Source organism: Oryctolagus cuniculus, chromosome 1 (assembly GCF_964237555.1).
Source record: "Oryctolagus cuniculus chromosome 1, mOryCun1.1, whole genome shotgun sequence".
NCBI lineage: Eukaryota > Metazoa > Chordata > Mammalia > Lagomorpha > Leporidae > Oryctolagus > Oryctolagus cuniculus.
Genome location: NC_091432.1, coordinates 217,180,475 through 217,201,472, shown reverse-complemented (window position 1 = coordinate 217,201,472; position 20,998 = coordinate 217,180,475). Strand labels below are relative to the sequence as shown.

Genomic DNA, 20,998 nt, shown 5'->3' with positions numbered 1-20,998 from the left:
GCCCTGCTGGGAGGAGACAGAGAGGACCTGGGTTCGGACCCCCGCTCCTCTTACTTGCTGAATGTGAGTGGCTGGCCTCAGTATGCTGAGGCACAGGGCGAGGCTGAGAGACCGCGCGTGGCCCCCAGAACTCGACCCCAGGACCGCGGGCCGTGCTCAGCCACAAAGGAGCAGCGGCTTCCGGGATCTCCTGGCGGCCCGCACCTGCTGCACAGGAAGTCTGGCAAGGCCATTTCCTGCAGCCTCTGCCTCTGAGCACCGCCTCCCCCTCCCCCCCCCCCCACGTCTGCCCCCTGCAGGCCCGCACAGGCCAGGGGGCTGCATAAGGCTCAAGGGCCCATTGTTCCCCTACAAGACCGAGGGGGCCAGGCCTGCCAGGAACCAGCGACTAAAAATAGCCCCACCAGTGTCTGGGTCCAGCTGCTTATCTCCCTCCAGGGATCAAGAGGTGCCTGGCTCTTCCCGGCCACCACTCTGGCCAAAATCCAGCTTGGCCAAGACGTGGATCGCCCTGACCAGGAAGCCCAAAGTCACTCTCACCGCGGAAGATTGAGTGGAAAATTCGATGCTGGCTCCAACTCCCTTGGTGCAGGCTGTCAGTGTGCAAGAGTTCAGAGGTCAGGGGCGAGCTGGGCTCAGCCGGGGTTCTACGGAAGGGCCTGGAAGAACAGGCTGGAACTGGCTAGGCAGAGGCACAGGGAACAGTGTTCCAAGTGGTAGAAACAGAGCCGAAGAGGGGTGAGGGGTGAGGTGCCCGCGGCAGCGAGAGCCCGTGGAGTCTACTCGGTGGAGCAGGAGGAGGGGCTTCAAGGGGAAGCGCAGGCTGGATTGAGAAAGTCTTTCCATGACCTTCAAGGTCAAGTCTGCCTGTGGGCTGACTCCTTAAACCCCTTCACTTCCAGGGCCTCCTCGCAGGAGCAGAGGGCTCGGGGATCCGACCCCCAGGCCTCAGAATGGGGTGGGGTGGGGTGGTGAGCGGGCTGCTCACCCCAAGACATCTCAGGGAGACTCCTTGCGAGTGCCACGTTGGCCCGGGGCCGTTCAGGCCTTCTGCTGTTAGTTTCCAAGCGCCTGCTCTGGACCAGCCCTGGGCTGGGTGCTGGGTCCCACAGGGCAACCTGGCTCCAGCCTTTAAGGGCTTTGTACAGCTCCAGGAGAGGCAGGCAAAACCCCTTGTGACTCCAGGGCTGAGTTCCTGACAAAGGATCACCCAGACCAGGGCCCCTGCTTTAGATGGGGGGGGGGGTGCCAGGAAAGGCGCCCCGGCAGACACGCCCCCAGAGCTGAACCTTGGGCGTGAAGAGGAGACCTGGGTGAAGAGGGGTCAGAAAGCAGCCTGTGCGGAGGCTGTGGCGTGTGAGTGCACACACACGCATGTGTGTGTGTGTAAGTGTGTGAGTGTGTGTGAATGAGTGTGTGTCTGTGAGTGTGAGTGTGCATGTGTGTGAGTGTGAGTGAATGTGTGTGCATGTGTGTGTGAATGTGTGAGTGTGTGTGTGTTGTGTGAATGTGTGTGAGTGTGAGTGTGTGTGTCCCTCCAAGAAGCGCCAGTGAATGACTCAAAAGTGGCAATCAACCAAACGACACTAAATTCCGCTCTTTCTAGCTCACTCAGAGACTTCGCTGTACTTATCCGCGCAGGCAGGTCTTGTGTCATTCCTGCATTGCAGATTGGATTTAAGCTCTGCTTAAATTGAGCCCAGCAATATTGCATAAACAGCACCCAAAAGTCCCTGGTGGGAGGGTGCAGTTGGGCAGGGCTGGGCTCTGGGGAGACCCAGCAGGCAGCACCCAAGCGCCTGTGGCTGACTCACCGGCCCAGTTCTCCGTCCTTCCCGGCATCCACCCTTTGTGCCGTGAGTTTGCATTTCTGCGGCTTGCCTGTTGACGCCAGGCACATCCAGGTGACTTATTTTGACCAATAGGAGATTAACAGATAAATCTCAGAGGCTTAAAATGCACCTGCTTCTTAAAGAAAAATTAACTCCAAGGGCAGGGATTTAGCATGGTGGTGAAGGCACTGCTTGGGACACCGTATCCCGTGCTGGAGTTCCTGGATTCTAACGCCAGCTCCGCCCCCGATCTCAGCTTCCTGCTAATGAAGGAAGTAGTAGGTGAGGATCAAGTGGTATGGTTTCTGCCTCCCACCTGGGAGACCTGGATAGATTTTCTGGCTGCTGGCTTCAATCTGGCCAGCCCTGGCTGTCGCAGGCATTCAGGGAGTGAACCAGTAGATGGATGGTCTCTCTCTCTCTCTTTCTTCCTCTCTCCTTCTTTCTCTCTCTCCCTCTCCCTCTCTGCCTTTCAAATTAAATAAATAAATAACTTTAAAAAATTAGCTCCAATTCCTTATATTAGCTTTCAGAAAACAGAGAAAAGAGAGCACTGCCCAATTCATTTTCAGAATTTTACAAAGAACTAAACAAAAACAATACAAAAGAAAGAAAACTACAGACCAACATCCCAGATGTATGTGATGCAGAAATGCATAGCAAAATATTAGCAAATAGAATTAAGTCAAATGTTTTTAAAATTATGTGTTATTACCCAGTGAAGTTTAATCCAGGGATACAAGGCTGGTTTGATACCTGAAAAACCAATGACTGTAATCAACCACATTAGCAGGATAAAGAAGAAAAATCATGATTTTATCAGTTAATGTAAGAAAAAGCATTTACCAAAAAATACCCATTCATGATAAAAAAAAAACACTCAGAAAATTAGGAATAGAGGGCAACTTGCTACATCAATAAATTTCCTGTGTAAGTAAAATAACTTCCTAAGGAAATAATACCTACACCCTACAACCATTATCATTTTTATTGGTGAAAGATTGAAGCCCCGTAATGCAAGAAAAAGAACTAAATGGCATACAGTTCAGGAAAGAAGATAGACAACTGTCCCTATTTGTAGATGACATGATGGTTTGTGTAGAAAAGCCCAAGAAATCTATAAAAAACATAGCTCCTAGAACTGTTACATGCATTCAGCAAAGTCACAAAGTACAAGATCAACATACAAAAATCAACTTTATTTCTTTAAAAAATAAAGATTTATTATTATCTATTTGCAAGGTACAGTTACAGATAAAAAGAGAAGAGACAGAGAGAATTTCTATCCACTGATTCACTCCCTAAATGGCCTCAACGGCTAGGGCTGGGCCAGACCAAAGCCAGGAGGGAAGAGCCAGGAACCAGGAACTTCTGAATCTGCCACGTGGGTGCAGGGGCCCAAGCACTTGGGCCATCTTCCATTGCTTTCCCAGGCTATAGCAGAGAGCTGGATTGGGATTAGAGCAGCCAGGATATGAACCAGTGCCCACATGGAATGCCAATGTTGTGGGTGGTGGCTTTACCCACAATGCCACAATGCTAGCCCCAAAAATCCACTGTATTTCTATGTGCTTTGTGCTAGCAATGGACACATGGAAACTGAAGCTAAAAATGTAGGATCATTTATGATTAATCTTAAAAAAAAAGTGTAAATATTCTACTTAAAGTGAAAGGCAGGCAGAGAGAGAGAGAGAGAGAGAGAGAGAAAGAGACAGAGACAAAGAGATCTTCCATCTGCTGATTTACTTCCCAAATGGCCACAATGGCCAGGGCTGGTCCACGCTGAAGCCAGGATCCTGGAACTCCAAGGGGTGGCAGGGGCTAAACACTTGAGCCATCTGCTTCTGTTCTCCCAGGCATGTTAGCAAAGAGCTGATCAGAAGCCAAGCAGCCAGAACTTGAAATGGTGCTCTGATAAAAGATGCCAGGATCCCAAGTGGGGGCTTAACACACTGCACTACAACACTGGTCCCAATTGTGTATAAATCACAAAAACACGTACAGGACTTGTATTCTGAAAACTACAAAATACTGATGAAGAGAATCAAAGATTAAACAAATGAAGAGACATACCATGTTCATGGAATAGAGTATGCAACATAGCAGTTACCAGTTTGCCACAAAGGAAACACAGGTTCAATACAACTACTGTCAAGAACTCAAGAAGGGGGCTGGCACCATGGCGCAGTAGGTTAATCCTCCACCTGTGGCGCTGGAATCCCATATGTGCACCAGTTCTGGTGCCAGCTGCTCCTCTCCTAGTCCAGCTCTCTGCTGTGGCTTGGGAAAGCAGTAGAAGATGGCCCAAGTGCTTGGGCCCCTGCACCTGAATGGGAGACCAGGAGGAAGCACCTGGCTCCTGGCTTCGGATCAGTGCAGCTCCGGCTGTTGAGGCCATTTGGAGAGTGAACCAACGGAAGGAAGACCTTTCTCACTGTCTTTCCCTCTCACTGTCTGTAACTCTACCTCTCAAATAAATAAAATAAAAAATCTTAAAAAAAAAAGGAACTCAAGAAGATTTTTTGTGGATTAAACAAGATCATTTTAAATTATACAGAAAGACAAAGGAGGGGCCAGCACTGTGGCATAGCAGGTAAAGCTGCCGCCTGCAGCTCCAGCATCCCATATGGGCACTGGTTCAAGTTCCAGCAGTGGCACTGGTCAGTGGGCTAAGCCGTCACTTGTGATGCCAGCATCCCAGATCAGAGTGCTGGTTTGAGTCCTGGCTGCTCTGCTTCCAAGCTACCTTCCTGAGAATGCGTCCAGGGAAGGCAGTGGGTGGTGACCCAAGCATCTGGGTCCCTTCCACCCACATGAAAGACCCGAATATAATTCTTGGCTCCTGGCTTTGGCTTGACCCAACCCTGCTGTTGTGGGCATTTGAGAAGTGAACCGGCAAATGAAAGGCATCTCTGTCTCCCTCTCTGATTCTCACTCTGCTTTTCAAATACATAAAAAATAAATAAATCTTTTTTTAAAAAAAGTGGAAAACAACCCAAATGTCCATCCAGTCATGAATGGAGAAATAAGATGTCTTTTATTTGTGGCATGTGAAACGTGCATACACAATGGAATATTAGGTCATAAAAAGAAATTACATGCTGATTCTACAAACTGACGAGCCTTGAAAATATTGTGTAAAGGGAAAAGAGCCTGTCCCATATGACCACAGTCACGCGATTCCACTGCAGAACGCCCAGAGCAGGCAAATCCGTGAAGACAGGAAGTAGATTCGTGGTTACCCTCGGCTGGGAGGGTAGGATCTGGCGGATGAAGCCACTGCTATCCGGCGTAGATGGAGTTTTTAGGGAGTGGTGAAAATGTTCTAAAAGTCATTGTGACAATGGTTGTGCAACTCTGTGAATATGCTAAAGCCATTGGATCGTACACTTTAAATAGGTGAACTGTGGGAGATGGAACTCTACCCATAAAGGTCCTTCTTTCTTCTTTTTTAAGCAATTCAACAGAAGGATGGTGTTTTCAACAAGGAGAGCTGGAGCAATTGAACATCTGGACACACACACACATGCACACACACACAAGGATCTTGGAGTTGGTGCTATGGCATAGAAGATTAAGCCTCTGCCTGCAGCACCGGCATCCCAGATGGGTGCTGGTTCAAGTCCCGGCTGCTCCACTTCCGATCCAGCTCTCTGCAATGTCTTGGGAAAGCAGTAGAAGATGGCCCAGCCTGGCCATTGTGGCCATTGGGGAGTGAGCCAGTGGATGGTAGAACTTTCTCACCCCCTCTTCTGCGTTTCAAATAAATAAATAAATCCTTTAAAAAAGGATCACAACATAAACCTCACATTCTATATAAGAATGAGCTCAAAATGGATCATAGATTTAAGTGTGAAGTGTAATGTTATAAATTTTTTGGAAGAAAACATGGGAGAAAATCCTAGTGAGAAGTTCTTTGACATAGCACTAGCAAATGATCTATAAAAGAAAAAAATGATACACTAGACTTCATCAAACATAGAAAAGCTGGCTTTGCAAATTATGCTGTTAGGAAAAGACCCGCTACAGATGGAGAAAAATGTTCTGCGAATTACACATTCAACAAATGGCTCATTCATAAGATAGGCGGCATACTCTCAACCCGCAACAGTCAGTATAAGCAAACAGTCTCTTTAGAAAATGGGCAAAAGACACGAAGAGACAGAGACTGGCCTTGTGGCACAGCAGGGTAAGCTGCCACGCGCGATGCCAGCATCCCATGTGAACATCGCGTTGAGTCCTGGCTGCTCTGTTGCCCATGCAGGTGCTTGTTCCTGGGACTGGGAAAGCAATGGAAGATGGCCCAAGCACTTGGGCCCCGGCCACCCATACGCGAGACCCAGATGGAGTTCCTGGCTCCTGGTTTCAGCCTGGCACAGCCCTGGCCATTGCAGCCAGGCGCGGATATGGGATGCCAGTATTGTACGCATGGGCTTTACCCGCTACACCACTGCGCCATCCCATACATGATATATCTCACCAGTGAGAATACACTTAAGGCAAACAAGGGCAGGAAAAGATGTTAACTGGCCATTTGGGAAACACATATTAAGACTTGAATGAAATGTCACCATTTCATTCATTCTGTTAGAACAGCTCAGATAAAGCAAAGGGATAATATTAAAAGCTGGCAAGGAAGGGCCAGCACTGTGACATAACAGGTTAAGCCTCTGCCTGCAGTGCCAATATCCCATATGGGCGCTGGTTCGAGACCCAGCTGCTGCACTTCTGATCCAGCTCTCTGCTAATGTGCCTGGGAAAGCAGTGGAATGGAAGATGGCTCAAGTCCTTGGGCCCCTGCGCTCACACGGAAGACCTGGAAGAAACTCTGGCGCCTGGCTTCAGCCTAGCACAGCCCTGGCTGGTGCAGCCCTTTGGGGAGTGAACCAGCAGATGGAGGATCTCCGTGTGTGTGTGTGTGTGTGTGTGTGTGTGTGTGTGTGTCTTCCTCTTTCTCTCTGCTCCTGGGAATGCTAAGTCTGCCTTAATAAAAAAAAAAAAAAAAAAAAAAAAAAAAAAAAAGCTGGCAAGGCTGTGGTGAAATTGATCTCTCAAGTGCAGCCACTCTGGAAAAGAGCTTGGCAATTTCTTAAACAGCTAAACCTACAGTCCCTGTGCGGTTGTATTCCCCTGGACGCTTATACCAGAGAAATCCAAAGATGCGTCCACACAGAACTCTCCACGCAACTGTTCACAGCACCATTGCCTATAAGGCCACAGGCCAGAAGCAGTCCAAGTGGGCATCAGCAGGTAAGTGGCCAAACTCTTGCACATCCACACCAGGGAGTAAAACTAAACACGACCAGGAAGGAAATCGATGGAACCATTGATGCGCACGGCCGCTTGGATGGATCTCAAGGGCATTATTATGCTGAGGGGAAAAAAAGACAATGTCAAAATGTTTTGAATGATGCTATTTATATAACATTCTTGAAATGGCAAAATTATACAGACCAAGGACAGATCGGTGGTTATTCTGGTAGCGGTGGGTGTGACTATAAAAGGGTCTCGAGGGAGATCTTTGTGGTGATGGAATGGTTCTGTATCTTAATTGTGGCGGTGGTAACACAAATCCATACATGGAATCAAATGACATAGAACTCTGCACAAGCATTGTAGCAGTGTCCACTGTTAGGATGTTACTGTAATTACATGAGATGCACTTGGGGAGAGGCGGGGCCTCCCTGTACTATCTTTGTAGCTGCCTGTGAATATATCATTATTTCAAAATGTCAAAATCAAAAAACAAAACCACACTTGCATTGCAATAACAGCTTTCCCCAGGTATAGGGAGGTTCCCACGGAGCAGATTTAAGCCCCACCCACAGGGCAAAGCCACGTCCAGCCGCGCTCCTCCTGCATTGTGGGCTCTGACCAAGGTGCAGAAGCAAAGAGGGCAGAAACGACAGGGGTGGGCGCTGCGGCGTAGAGGGTAAAGCTGCCACCTGCAGAGCCGGCATCCCATATGGGCACTGGTTCGGGTCTTGGCTGCTCCACTTCCGATCCAGCTCTCTGCTATCGCCTGGGAAAGCAGTAAAAGATGGTCCAAGTCCTTGGGCCCCTGCACCCATGTGGGAGACCTGGAAGAAGCTCCTGGCTCCTGGTTTCAGATTGGTGCAGCTCCAGCTGTTTCAGCCATCTGGGGAGTGAACCAGTGGATGGAAGACACCTCTCTTGCTCTCTCTGTCTCTCTCTGTCTCTCTCTGTCTCTGCCTCTCTAACTCCACCTTTCAAATAAATATTCTTAAAAAAAAAAAAAAGAAAGAATTGATCTCTGTTTTTGGCCACCGAGCTTTGGGGAGGTTTGTGTGCATGGCTGATCGACACACGCCCACTGCCCCACCCCCACAGCCGACTGTCAGTCACTGGTGGCTGTGGCAGCGGGGGTGCCGTGGACCCAATTCTGGCCAATGGTTAGTAAGGAGAGCGTGACATTGACAGCATCGGGCATCCTAAGAGATCACTGCCCTTCATTCATTCATTCACCTCCTGTCCCCTCCTCTTCAGCCCCTTCACCCTCCATGATGGCGGGAGCTCAACCAGACACTTTGGACATGAGGTGCAAGCTACATTTTTGAGGGGTCCAAGCACCCGCACCATCTTCCGCTGCTTTCCCAGGTGCATTAGCAGGGAGCTGGATCAGAAGCGGAGCAGCCGGGACTGGAACTGGAGCTCAGCTATGGGATGCCGGCATCGAAGGCAGCGGTTTAACTCCCTGGTAATGGGATAGAGGGATTCCTGACGAGGGTGCTGATGCCAGACAGCCTGGGCTGCTCGGGTCTGGATTTCCTTTATGTGAGAGAGACACAGACTTCCATGTTGGCTCGTGACCCTCCCCGCGGGGTCAATGTATTTGTACAGTAGCTTCTCACCCAGGCTTCATGGCTTGTCCTCGCAACTGGGAATGCTAATCGACATCCATACGCCCTCCCACCTACCAAGCAGGCATTGCTTCTGCGCTGGTGGTGTGTCCCCAGCTGGGAGAAGCAAAGAGCAAAAAGAGAGACAGAAGGGGTCCTTGTCCCAGGGGGCTGTAAGGTTGAAAGGGAAGAGACAGCAAAGAAATGAATGTCGGATTACAACCTAGGACCAGTGCCGCGAAAAAGCATCACAGAGCACTTCGGGAGCAGACAGGGTTATCAGGGAAAGCTTCCCTGAGGAGGTGACACTTAAGCCAAGCTGAGTAGGGAATATAGCCTAGTATTCAAGAGCATGAGCTGGAGCCAGCCGGCCAGAGTTCAGGTCCCGTCTCCTCTTGCCACTGTGTTAACCTTGGACAAGGCACAGTCTCTCAATGCAGCTACCTAATGATACAGTACTGCTCCCAACCCTGTGTGCAGAGGGGTAAACCAAGGTCCCAAGTTCACACAGTGAAGTGGAAGAGCTCCCAGCAGCCCGGCTCCAGGTCTGTGCTGGGGACGCTGCATGGCCGTGGTTAAGAATAACAGCACTTGGGGCCGGCGCTGTGGCGCAGCAGGGCAAGCCTCCGTCTGCAGCCCCGGCATCCCGTGTGGACGCCGGCTCCATGTCCCAGCTGCTCCTCTTCCAACCCAGCTCCCTGCTAATGGCCTGGGAAAAGCAGCGGAGGATGGCTCAAGTCCTACGCCCCTGTCACCCACGTGGGCCACCCAGATGAAGCTCCTGGCTCCCCAGGCAGACCTGTGGGGCTGCTTTTATCTCATTCACAGTCTCCTTAGGCAAGAATGACCGCTAACCCGCCTTCCAAATGAGGAAACTGTCTCAGAGACCGTAAGTGACTTGCCCGAGGTCACACAGCAAAGACCGCATCTGAGCCTGAACTCCAACCTGGGCCCGAGCTCCCAGTCACCACCACTCTGCCCAGCGAGGGACAGAGCTCCAAGTCAGCTCCTGTCCCAGGAGCGCTTCAGAGGGAGACACTCAGCCACCTGGGGTCAGACAGCTCCTGCCCACCGTGCAGATGTAGACGGTGAGGCTCGGTCTTGGTGGAGGAAGGCCTTGCCCCAGGTTGACAGCAGAACCCTGCTGAAGGCTGGGCTCTTTTCCTGCAGTCCAGGGGCCATCAGCTGGCCTGTGGGGACCCCACCCCCACCTTTCCACCCTGGAAGGCACCCTCTGTGCTGACTCCCCCAGAGGGGCTGCTCTGGCTCCCCAGGTCCAGGGTGTGCGGTGGCAGAGCAGAGCTTGTAAATAACCCGCAGTCAGGCTCCAGGCAGGCAAGAGAGGGGAGGGCAGTGTCCCAGCGGCGGGAGCCCCGTGACTCCGGGGCACGCGGGAAACAGGCTGCTCTGTCCAAGCCCCGCAGGCCTCGGGGGAGGTGGCAGAACAGTCCTCGGAGCTCACACACGCAGCGACACAAGGGCCCTCGTCCAAGGCCACCCGGGGGTGGGAGACACATCTGGGAGAACCCAGAACCACTGGCTGACCGTGGAGGGACCTCCTGCACCCTGCTGAGCCCAGGTGGTCACTGGCCCATTGTTAGAAGCTGGCCCTAGGGACAGATGTGGGGGCGGCTTGGTCCCGGGCAGCTGGTGGAGGCAGGGCCTGGCCTCTCTCCTGGGTGGCTCTCTCCAGGCCTGGCCCTGGCCTGAGGGCTCACAAGATTCGGGGATGGACGGCACCACCCACAAATAGGCTGATTTTTAGTCCCCTCTCCCAACCTGCTTCGCAGAGCTCCACCCTCCAGCCCAGGAGAACCTGCCACCAGAGCTGCCCACCCGAATGGCCCCGCAGTATAGATGGCTTCCTGAAGGCCGGGCTGCGGCTGCCCAGGATCGGGGCTCTGGTCCTAGTGCTTGGCCACTCTCTCTCAGCCTTAATTATCCCATCTGTGAGCTGCAAATGATCCACAGCCCTCCCTCCCACTCAGGGCTGTGGTGAGGACGATGGAGCGAAAGCAGGAAGGTGAGGGGTGTGCACCTGTTTTCTCTGCCCTCACGGCGCTCTGACCCCAGGAGACCCTCGCCAGCTGCCCCCCAAGCTGCACCTCGCCCCACCCCAGGACGGGGCTCGCATCTCCTTCCCTCTGGCCTGGCCCGTCCAGGGAGAAGACAGCAGAGCCAGATGTTCTGCAGATGTCGCCAGTTGTAAGCAAAACAACAGCACACCAGGGGCTTTGCTGAGACCCCGGGTCCGCAGGCCGAGGGCTGGGAGCCATGGGCGGGCGGGCTGAGGGTTGGAGGGGTAGAGAGGGCCAGTGGGGGTGCTCTCTAGAATAGGCTGTCCACGGGAGGAATCCACGGAGAAGACACAGGCAAAAGGCCCAGGGGGTGCAGAGGCAGCAAGGCAGCGGTGGGGCTCCAGGAGGAGTTTGTGCAGGGGAGGGAACATGGAGGAGTGGAGTGGAGACTCCAGTGGGTGGACAGGTGGCTTCCTGGGCGGACGGCTCCCTGCTGACCTGCCTCTGTTTCCCATCCCTACCCCAGGACCCTAACTTCAGATGGTGAGAACTTTAGCGCCCCAGAGGGCTTCCGGGGCCTCTCATGCCCCCTTGAAGGTAATGAGCTCCCTGTCCCGGAAGGGATGCAAGCAGAAACCCACGCAGGGGTGAGCACTGGGCAGCTAGATGGTCCCTTCCAGGCTAGAGATACCAGGAGGCCAGGGTCACACCAAGCCAGGCCATGTGGGCACATGGCACACACAGCACAGGCCAAGAGCAGGAGGGACCTGGCTCCCTCACCAGGAGTTCAGCAGCAGTGGTGCCCACTGCCCGCCCCCCTGCCCCTGCCACTCACCCAGGTGAGCGGCACTGCTGTGCCCTCCTCACTCCTCACCCGGCCCCGCCCTCCTTGCCAGTGACCCCAGCTGCTCCAGCCACGCTGTTGCTGACTTTACTCCCTGAACCTGTTCCTGGAAGGATGAGAATTGGGTCTCAGGCTAAGGGCTCTCCCCATCCACACTGCCTGGGCGTCGGCTGATGCTAACAGCCACTCACGTTGAAGCTGCACATGCACGTGCCGAGCGCTGACCTGTCCTTGCCTCCCCCCCCCCCACACACATATGCGGCCTCTCTCTGTCATCACCACGCCTGGGTAGGTGCCAATACGCACAATGTATACCTGAGAAAGCCGAGGTGAACAGAGGTGATGTGGTTCCTGGCAAGGTTGGCAGATGTGCAGCCAGGGTCTGAACCCAAGAGCCTGGCTCCGAACGCTGGGCCCCGCCTGCCCCACCTCTGCCTCAGTCTTCCCATCTGTGCAGGGGGGTGGGAGCTGGACACCAGGACCTCCCAGCGCCGAGGCCCCACCTGAACCAGCTGGGATTGCCAGCCGGAGACCAGGGAGCCTGCTCCTTCCCCACGTGGGAAAGAATGGAGCCCGGCCCGAGCAGCGCAGGGCAGGGTTTGGAGGATGTACCCAAGGCCTCTAGGGAGCCCAGGAGAGGCCAGGGCAGGAGGACCCCGTGCCTTTCCAGTGGGCTCTCCAGCTGCTCTGCACAGCCAGAGCCGCGCGGAGGCCAAGGGCACCGGGGTGTGAGTAATGGAAACCAGGCCGCAATGGCCTTTCTGAAATGGGAATTCCATCTGCCTGACTTTGCGCTCCTGGACTTTGGTTTCCATGGCAACAAGGGGGCCGGAAGGTGGAGCGCCTGGCTCAAGGCTGAATCCTTGGAACCTCAAGAAAGTGGACGATGAATCTCTCCGTGGGCCCAGCGGCTTCTCCAAGCCCAGGATGCCAGGGAGCGGCCAGGCCAGGCTGGGACGGCGAAGTCCTGGCTTCTGAGCCAGCTCTGCCTCTGGGCCCCTCGCAGGGGGACAGCACGTGGTACTGCGGTCCTCTCAGGGCCTCAGTCCCCTCTGCTGTCACCGGTCGGGTGCCCCGCAGAGAATGAAGAGAACAGCTCTGCTCCTTGGTCCTTCTGACCTCGGAGAGGCCCGCGGGCTCCGGGGTGGCGGAGGAAGAAGTCCCTCCTGGCTCACAGAGCCACACAGGGCTCGGGCCCCTGGGGTCCGCAGGAGGAAGACCCAGCCCCTGTGGGAGGAGCTCAGGCTCCCGGGCTGGGGGAGAAGCTGCCGAGATGGACCTCCAGAGGCCCATGCTGCAATGGGCTCCAGGGATTCTTCCGGCCCCGTCGTGGAGAAGCTGAGAGCACCAATCCCACCTCCACAGGCTCAGAGAGGGGCAGTGACTTACTAAGGGTGCACAGCAACCTAGTGGCCAAGGCAGGTCTCCAACCAGGCCTGCCCCATTCCGACAGGTAAGCGAGCCCCTGGCGCTGCTGTTGGTGAAGGGGCTGCCCTTCGAGGGAGCGAGGCCGCCTCAAACCAGAGGAGAGCTGTGTGTGGTGGTGCTACTGGCAGGCCGCAGGGGTGGCAGGAGCAGGGAGCCCCACCTGCAGGAGGCTGGGAAGACAGCAGCTGTCCGGGCCAGTCAGGCAGCTCAGCCCCCACCCCCGCAACCCCAGGGGAGGAGGCCCCAAGATCTGCTGTGGGAGCAGGACCAAGGACCCCCTCTGTGCCCAAGCCCCCTGCAATCCTGGGGAAAGCTCAGCCCCCAAACTCCCTGCCAGCCTCCAGAGACCACCAGCTGAGACCCTTTCACTGGGCGGGGGGCAGGTGGGTGGCCAGCATGGAGCGGGGGAGGAAGGGGCTGCACAGCACCCATGTCCTCTGTGTCTGCAGGGGCCCAGTGGGCCGAGTGGGGCCCAGAACCCAGGCACAGAACAAGATTCACGTGGATGGGGCCCAAGGCCTCCCACATATCTCCATGCGCTCCTCTAAGCCAGCCTGCAGAGTGGGTCTCCACCCGGGCCCTGGGAGGCTATATGTGTGGGCATCAGGGTCCGGCCTGGGCTCTGTGCCCCCTTCTGCCCACTCCTGGGAGAGGGGGCCGTGTCCCTCTCTGAAATATGCCTCGGAGCCAGGCCTTTCCTAAGTTTGCCTATCCTGGCAAAACAAAGGCACGGATGGCACAGCCTGGTCGCAGGGCCACTGCCATCTGTGTAAGTCCTGCTTCTTGTCACCCCACCACCACCACCACCACCACCACAAACAGCAGCTCTGTCCAGACCTCCTTGAGCCAGCAGCCACCACGCCCGAGATTCTGGCCCTGTCCACCTCCACTGACCACCCAGCACCACCTGAGAGCGCCATGAGAAACGCCGGCTGCGGCACGGCAGAGAAGTGGAAGAACCTGCTGCAGGTCGCTGGGCCCGCCGGCGGTGCGGCCAGCCTGGGACACGTCCTGTGGCTCGTAGTGTACAGGATCTGTGGTGCTGAACCTGGCCCCACCACCTGCTGTCCAGGTGACCTGGGGAAGTCCCCCGAGCCGCCAGTGCCTCACTCTCCTCATCTGTGAAATGGGGATCACGCCTACCCCCCGGGCTTGGGGAGAAGATGTGCCAACAGGTGGGCGAGTGTGGCAGGGAACCCGGTGCAGAGGCAGCAGCTGGGGAGCAGCTCCTACAGGTGCGTCCAGCTCTGGACACGACCACAAGCTGGGAAGCGGGGAGGACAGACAGCTCCTCGGTGGCCCCCAACCCCGGGCAGCCACCCTGGGAAGGCTCAAGACCAGGAACACAGGAAGGGTCGAGAAGGAGAAGTAACACAGGCCTTTTATTTGTTCCAGAACTTGGCTACTGTGTGGTCCGAGGGTGCCATGCTTGCCCAGAGCCGCCAAGCGACACCCCACCTGTGCCAGGTGTCTGTGAGGTCAGCCCGCGGTGCCCTCCAGGACCCCTCGGTCCAGAAGGCCCTGCTGCCACCACTGGTGCCTGAGACCAGCAAACGCCCTGCACCTGGAGAATGGCGGCCCCTCGGCTGGCAGGTGGCTTTTCACAAGGCGCTGGTTAAAATATTGCACTTGGAAATGAGGGAAACTGGCGCGGCAAGGGCTTCCTAGCGCGGCATGACGGCCAAGCGTCCAGCTGCTGTTTCAATAAATAGAACTCAAGGTGGGCGGCCGTGCTGCTGAACCCCACAGCCCCCAGCGGGGACCCGAGCCCAGGCCCAGGCCTCCTGCCCCTTCAGCCAGCTCTCTAAAGAACTTGGTCAACGCGAAGTCTCCGAGGTCTCTGCGGCCGGGAGTGGCAGCTCCAGATCTAGCTCCGCCGGGGCCCCCGCCCTGCCAGGGCCCTGGGCCCCCTCGTACCGGGACAGTGGGGACCCAGCGGGGACCCAGCCCTTCTACTCTTCCAGCGGCCTGGGTCTCCTTGGACCCGGCCTCGCGTCCCAGTGTCCGTCCGTCTGTCCTCTGGGGGCTTGCCTGCCCCCTCCGTCGCAGTGGGGAGGAAGGCAGGTGGGCGGGGGGCCCAGCCTGCCTGCTGTGAAGGGTGAGCTCCACTCCAGCAGCTCCTAAAGCGGGGGACTCATCTTCTTCTGCTGAATGAGGTCCAGGTAGAGGTCGGAGCGGAGGAAGCGGGGGTACGAGTCCTTTTCCATGAGCCCAAAGATACGCTTCTGGGCCAGGTCGAAGCAGCCACGCGTGACGCTCTGCAGGTTGTCCTTGGTGTGCTCCCGCGTGTACGAGTCCAGGTTGACCTGCAGAGGCAGAGGGGGCGCAGTCAGAGGCCTGGCGGCTGGTGCAGCCCCTCTGCCCCGCGTGGGCAGGGTCACCTGCACCGGGGGCCTTCAGGCCGCAGGACTCAAGTCCTGGCTCTGTGCCACCCTGCCGGGGGGTGGCAGAGTTTACAAAGCCTGAAAAGACCCCCCACTAGGGGCTGGCTGCCCAGGCTTCCCATCACAACAGTGCCGGCCCGGGCTGTGTGACCTGAAGCCGACCACTGCCATGTGCTGTGCCCCAGCTGCCTTCTCCGCGGGCTGGCAATCACACACACACACCTCCAGGAGCTCTGAAAATTCAGGCTGCCTGGCACACAGCAGGCGCTCAACACAAGTGAGCAGCCAGGACTAGGCCCCTGGGAGAAGATGGTACTAACACCCACTTGACAGGTTGTCACGCGGATTACACGAAAGCCCCCAGCCCAGAGGGCTTAGCACGTGCCTGGCCCCTGGCCATGCCCAAGTGTGGCCGGGATTCTGCTCCCCGCTTGGGCCTCTCACCCCCGGCCTGCATGCCCAGCTCCCAAGAGTCCCTCTGCCTCTTCGCCGCCCTAAGCTGCTGGCTGAAGCTCCACTGGGCAGTGGCAACTGGGGGCCAAGGGCCGGCCCAAAGCCCTACCTCCTTGCACGCCTGGATCGCGATGTATTCAGCAAAGATCTTCTTGGCTTTGGCTGCCATCTTGGACTGCGACTTGACCTTCTTGAAGTCCTCACAAGCCAGCCAGAACTCCAGGTTCTCCTCGCTAAACTCCGTGCGGAGGAAGGCCTGGAACACGGCTAAGCCATCTGTAAGGAGGAGAAGTCCGGCCCCCCATGAGAGGCAGGGCCTGTCCCACCGGCCCTTGCACAGTTCGCAAAGTCCCCACCCGCCCTGGGCTGTGCTCTCAGCCTTGTGACTGCCTCACGAGAGGCCCACGTGTGCCTCAGTGTCCTCACCTGTAAGACAGGGGTCGTCAACCCCGTCTCCGGGGACCTTGGGAGCGTCAGAGCTCCTGCCCTCGAGACACCGGGCACATTGCGGCCGACCTGGGCCCTCAGTACCTGGAGATGTTTACTGCTGTTCTGGGAATACGGGTCTGGGCACACAGGTCCCAGATGACCTCCGGCAAGCAGGGCCAGTCCCACAGACAGGGAGTGGCTGGCAGAAGCCAGCAGCAAGGCCAAAGCCAGGGCCTCTCCCCAGGGCTAGGGACACCTGCCTGGGCAGGAGAGAGGGAAGGCGGCCTATCCAGGGCCATGCTATAGGTCTGGACAGCGAGAAAGGAGAGAGAGAACCCAGCGGGGAGAAAAGGCCAGCCCTACTCACATTTATGAAGCAGCAGCTTCTCCAAGGACTCGCTCCACTTGAGGGCTTCCTCCGAGGTGGGCCTGAGAGGTGAGGGGCAGAACACGGCGAGACCATGAGCCTGGGGCCCTTTGTCAGGGGCCCGAGCCCGGGCTGCTGCTGAATCGGGCTGGTGAGCACAGGAAGGCAGCTCACACCCTTTCTTGGGGTGCTTACCACCTGCAGCCCCACCCGCGCCCCGTACTCCCGGAGCGCTGCCACTGGCTGGGTACCCCGCCCCCCTCGCGCCTCCAGCTGCCCAGAGTGGAATCAGGCACACACAGCCCTTAGCCCCTCCGCCCTGCCCTGCTGCCCGCGGAGGGTCCCGGGGGCCAGCCAGGACCTACTTGAATGACTTCATCATTTTGTCTGCCTTGCCCGCCGGCTGGGCCCCAGGGGACTCGTTCCGCCTCCTGAAGATGCCCAGCTTGGTCTTCATGTCCTTGGCTCTGGGGACAAAAGCAGAGAAAGCGCTTGGTGAGCCGGCACTCCGGCGGGGCAGGGAGGCCGCCGCGGGCTGGGCAGGGGCCACCTACTCCTTCATCGTGTGCCGCCTCTGCAGGTTCCCATTCCGGGTGAGGTACATGCCCCGCAGCATCTCTGCAGGGCCCCCAGGTTTGGGCCCCAGGACGGCAAGCCGGGAGCACCCCTTGGGCTCCTGCCCCCCGGCCCCCGGTCTGAGCGGGTAGCAGCGGTGCAGGCGGCAGCCACGCGGGCGCTCACTGGGAGCCTGGCCGGACGACTGGACGCCCAGGCACAGGCTGGGGCTGGGACTCCGACAGGAGGAGCCAGGAAATGGGAGGGACCAGGAGGGGGCGCGGAGAGGGAGCCGTGAAAGGGGCATGTGTCTGCGCGGGCCGGCCTCCGGGGCCCGCCCTCGGCCCCCAGCCAGACCCAGTTATTTGTCACCAGCCTCCCGGTTCCCATGGCAGCCGGCAACGGGAAGGGGAGAGAAAACAAGTCAGCAAATTGCAGGGAGGAAAGCCGGGAAGGGAGGGAGGGGAGGCTCTGCCCACCAGGACGGGCTATTTTTAGCCAAGAACCATTTTTAGCCAGGCCGCTACCATCGAAGGGTAGGGTAGGGCGAGCTGCCTGCCGGCAAGGAAGGGGTTACATGCCTCTGACTCTCAGCGCTGGTCCCCACCTTTTCCACTGCCCAGCTGCAGCGAGGGCACCTCCTGGAGGAGGGCTCGGGTACACCCGTCCCCAACCCTGAATGCACCAGAAGTCCCCAAACTCTCGGCTAACTTCCCGAGCTCAAATCCTGTGCACTCGCAAAGCATGTCACTTGGAAGTTGAATTACTGCATTTTGCACGCATATTTAGTTTTATGATTTTTGAACAATTTTTTTGGAATAATAAATCGAATAACACATTGTTGAATAATACAGTTTTCATCTTTGGTCACCATCGTTCTGAAGGTGGAAAATGCTGATGGGAACCAGAAGTTTAAATGCAAAATTTATTATCGAATCACAAGGCTCGATAAGTGTCAAAGGAATTTAGATAATTAAACTTTCAAGTGCATTTCCTTAAGTTTGTAGCTTTTGTTCTTCGGAAGTTAATGATGCTTCAAACGGCACTGGGAGCCGCAGGGACACCTTATATAAGGGAAGCGGTACCAGGAGGGGGGTGGGTGGCTTAGGAGCGCAGGCCCAGGAGCCAGACAGCTCTGGGTTCCAGCTCCAGCTCCAGCAGCTGCGGGCTGTGTGCCCTCCGTCAGGTGGCCTACCCTCTCTGAATGGCCAACAGGGAGGAAAGCAGCAGCACCTACTGGGCCGTTGCCAGCGCCTGGTGCAGAGTGCCTGGGCCGAGGTCATCGAGGCCCACCTGGCCCACAGGTCAGGGAATCCTGCTCCGGAGGTTCCAGGCCAGTGAGATAAGGCTGGGGAGTCCCGGGATCAGCAGCTCTGTGGGTGAGGATCGGAATCCTCAGCCTCGCGGGACACGGAGCAAGGGAGCAGTGTTTCCTGGGGCACAGAGCTCTTGTCCGAGGGCCCTCCTCCAGCTCACCTGTGTCCAGGTGAGACGCAGAAGCCCAGGACAGGCAAGCGGCTTCCCTGAGCTCCAGTCTGCGGGGGGCCTCCATCACCAGGGCCCTGTCTACTCCTCGGGGGCGGGAGGAGGCTGAGGCTCCTGTCCAGCCAGGCCTTCCCTCCCAGATGCACACGGGACAGACACAGGTGCACATTCACGCAGCTGGCGTGCCAGGTGTCAGGGCCCAGCTCTACCGCGTACTCACTCCGGGACTCGGCAAGTAATGTAGCCTCTTTGTGCCTCAGTTTACTCAGCTCTAACATGAGGATAACATAACAGCAAATGTGAAATAAAAATAACGGTGAAGATGAAGTGAGCCGATACATGTGCACACAGAGCTGTGCCCGACACAATAAATGTCAGGTACATTTTCAGCACTGGGTCCTCGAATGATATTTTAGGAGTATGAGCTTCAGGCAGCACCCACTCTGAAAGGGGGTGGAGTCTGGGCCAGGGCGGCTCCAGCTCCCTGGGAGCCTGCCTTCCCCGGCCCCACTCCGCTCACCCCGCCAGTGCCTTCCAGAAAGGCTCTGCTGCCAGGACCCTGCCTCGTCCTACCAACAGCCGAGTGAGGGCGCTGGTGCAAAGAACTACTTTAGTGTGTGCGTGCAGTTGTTCCTGGCGACAGAGCGACAGGCCTGCAATTGCTGCAGCACACTGGACAGGACAGGGGAGCTGGGGACCCAGCCAAGGTCAAGGCCAGGGAAGAGGGTTGCAGGAGATATCTGGGAAGCCAGGGTGTCCTCCTCCCTCAGGCCCAATCTCTGCTTCATGGTGGGTGCTACGGGCTCCTGGAGGCCATTGTGTGCCACCTGCTTGTGCCTCTCCCCAGGATCCAGGGCCTCAGGGAGAAGTACTCCCCACACCTTGTTCACTGACTTCTCTAACAAACCTCCCGGAGCATGGGAGGCCTGAGTGGGGCCAGAGAGCCTTGGTTGGGGAGGATGGTGTACAGTAGCCAAGCCAGCAGCGCCCCCTCCTGGCAATGCCTGAGACAGCCACCATTCAAGAGCCCTAGAATGGTCAGCTCTCCCGTCCTCAGGTCACTGCTGGGCTCAGGAGCTGGCCGGGGGCCAGGGCAACCTGGCAACTTGCCTGGGGTGCAGTGTGGCTTCCGGGCCCTGAGTCAGCACCTTGTCTCTCTCTGAGTGCATGCTCAGGGCCCTGGTGACCCTGCCCCAGGACTACTGCCAAGTCCCAATCCCACAGGTTCCTGGTGTCTGCCTGGGGCTGGGGGTGGGATCGGGCACAGCCCCTTCTCCCCACCTGTACCCCAGAAGGAGAGAGAAGCCCTAGGGTGGGGAGGAAGAAGGGTTAGGGGTTGCTCCCCGATCACCAGCAAGGGGCCACGCGTTTCTCCAACATACAGGTTTTTGCTCTTTCTCTTCCGGGAGGCCTCGTCATCATCCCCACTCATCTGCAGAGAGAAGACAGACACAGTGCAGTCGGGGCATCTGGGCTGGCGCCCAAGCAGGAGAGGTGCAGGGGCCCGAAGACGCCTGTAGCCAGCCCAGTCCCCAAAGCTCCCGCCCGGACCGAACAGGTGAGGGAGGAAAGCCACTGGTGGGAACGTCCTGCCTGCCCTTGCCGTGCGATGGGCTGCACCCTCTCCTGATTCCTCTAGGACCCTGGCTTGCCGGGGGCAGGGGGGGAGCACTCGGGGCGGTGCCTCTGCAGGCGGCGGAGGCAGCAGGCATGGCTCCAGCCAGGCTTCTGTTGTGTGACCTGGACAGTCACTACCCGTCTCTGCCTCCGTTCCTTAAGTTCTAAAACAGGGATCATGGTGATTCACTTGGGATTTTGAGGACTGAAGGAGACCTGGGACTGCTTAGCAGTGTGGACAGTGAGGCATGACACTGGCCTGAGAGCACCTCTCCAGCCTTCAAGCTCTCCATGGATCCCCAGTACCCCAGGAGAATGTGTGAACCCTGTAGTGTGACGGCGTCTGCCCTCTGAGGACCTGGGAAGAAAGTGCCAGGCTTTAAGATCTTTATTTATTTATCTATTTACTTATTTTGAGAAACAGGCAGAGACAGAGAGACCTCCATCTGCTGGTTTACCCCTCAGATGCCCCAAAGCTGGGAACCCAATCCAGGTTTCCCACCAGGGTGGCAGAGACCCAAATACTTGAGCCATCACTTCTGCCTCCCAAGGCGTGCATAAGCAGGAAGCTGGAATCAGGAGCAGAGGCGGGACTCGAACCCAGGCCCTCCAATATGGAATGAAGGTATCCCAAACTGCATTGAGTATAACCGCTCGGCCAAATGCCTGCCCCATGAAGTTCAATTCTGACATGAGTTACAAGTCTCCCAGTTCGCTCTGCAGCCT

At 56.8% G+C, this 20,998-nt stretch overlaps 1 protein-coding gene across 9 annotated transcripts in view; it reads right to left on the bottom strand.

Annotated features, from left to right (window-relative positions):
* Positions 1-14,345: 14,345 nt before the first annotated feature.
* The window catches only part of RGS3 (regulator of G protein signaling 3), a 149,190-nt gene continuing 142,537 nt past the window's right edge, over positions 14,346-20,998 (bottom strand). For 8 of the 9 annotated variants that reach the window (XM_051842799.2, XM_070066347.1, XM_051842803.2 and 5 more), the window contains 5 exons: positions 20,038-20,087; positions 16,981-17,082; positions 16,616-16,677; positions 15,929-16,095; positions 14,346-15,288 (listed from right to left, as the gene is read on the bottom strand). In XM_051842799.2, coding sequence (XP_051698759.2) covers positions 15,103-15,288; positions 15,929-16,095; positions 16,616-16,677; positions 16,981-17,082; positions 20,038-20,087 — 567 coding nt within the window. In that variant the 3' untranslated portion in view covers positions 14,346-15,102. Of the gene's footprint in view, positions 15,289-15,928; positions 16,096-16,615; positions 16,678-16,980; positions 17,083-17,169; positions 17,248-20,037; positions 20,088-20,998 lie in introns of those variants that run through there. The other variant, XM_017350090.3, reaches the window with a different exon arrangement.